Raw genomic sequence first — 1,315 nt, 5'->3', positions numbered from 1 at the left:
GGAGGACAGAAATCCAAGATCAAGGTGTCGGCGGGGCTGCGCTCCCTCCAGAGGCTTTGGGGGAGGATCCTTCCCGCCTCTTCCAGCTCGTGGTGGCCCAGGTGTCCCTGGTTTGTGGCTGCATCCCTCCAGTCTCTGTTCCAACTTCATGTGGCTTCTCCTCTGTCTCTGTGTCTCTTATAAGGTCACTTGCCAGCGGATTTAAGACCTACCCGGTTAATCCAGGATGATCTCATCTCAAGATCGTTAACTTAATTACATCTGCAAAGACCTTTTTCCCAAACAAGGTCACATTCACGGGTTCTGGGGGTAAGGACACGGACGTACCTTTTGAGAACCCCCATTCAATCCACTACATTTGGGAACAGGTGAGACGGGTTCCCATTACAGGAAAAGCCTGCCAGAGGCTCTCTTATCCATGCTGGGAGGCTTAGGGTCCCCGGGGCCCTGCCGGGGGGATGGACTCCCTCTTGCTGTGAGCACACGGCCCCAGCTTGGTTATTTTCGCCCTCCGAGAGTTGCTTCTGCGTGGCTTCCCATCCTGCCTGCTTCCAGAGGGCAGGGCACTCGTCTCTGCCATTTCTGTGGGCTCGTACCCCATGCTTCGCCTGGCATGCAGTTGGGGCAATTAACAGTCGGGCCCATGACTAGGCGGCGGCGGCTGGCGTGGGGCTCCATAGATGCGCCGCCGTTGCAGTCGGTCAGCCCCTGCCCCTTGGTAACCACGTGTGACCAAAAGGCCGTGATGAAAAATGCCAATATGTCAGAGGAGATGCAACAGGACTCGGTGGGGAGTGCTACTCAGGAACTAGAGAAATGTACTACAGAGAAGGACGTTGCTGCCCGTGTCAGGAAGGGGTTTGACAAGAAGTACAACCCTACCTGGCACTGCATCGTGGGGAGGAGCTTTGGTAGTTATGTGACACGTGAAACCAAACACTTCATCTACTTCTACCTGAGCCAAGTGGCCGTTCTCCTGTTCAAATCTGGTTAAAAACATGGACTGTGCCACACACCCAGTGATCCATCCAAAAACAAGGACCGCGGCCTAGATTCCAAATACCAGAGACTGAAATCTTCGGCCTTGCCTAAGGGAACGCCTCGATCTTTATTGTGTTGTTTTGTACAGGGCTTTCTCTGTACTAGTTTGTTGTGGTTATAAAGCAATTAGCGAAACAAAACAGAAAACGAAAACAAAAACAAGACAAACAGAAAAAGTCGGGGCCCTGGGAGGGAGGGACAGGGTGGATGCCGAAGTCTGGCGCCCACTCCGCCGTGGTGTGGAGGCCCCAGCAGGCCGCTCTGGGGACCCTGA

General features: G+C 54.1%; 1 protein-coding gene across 1 annotated transcript; it reads left to right on the top strand.

The window, feature by feature from the left end:
- The first annotated feature begins 643 nt into the window (after window positions 1-643).
- LOC116755579 (dynein light chain 1, cytoplasmic-like) lies at window positions 644-994 on the top strand. The gene has a single exon (XM_032635227.1). The coding sequence runs from the start codon at window positions 644-646 to the stop codon at window positions 992-994; it is 351 nt and encodes a 116-aa protein (XP_032491118.1).
- The last annotated feature ends 321 nt before the right edge of the window (window positions 995-1,315 follow it).

This window comes from Phocoena sinus, chromosome 6 (assembly GCF_008692025.1).
Source record: "Phocoena sinus isolate mPhoSin1 chromosome 6, mPhoSin1.pri, whole genome shotgun sequence".
Taxonomy (NCBI): Eukaryota; Metazoa; Chordata; class Mammalia; order Artiodactyla; family Phocoenidae; genus Phocoena; species Phocoena sinus.
Note: the sequence above shows the minus strand (reverse complement) of the source record. Positions and strands in the feature narration are given on the sequence as shown.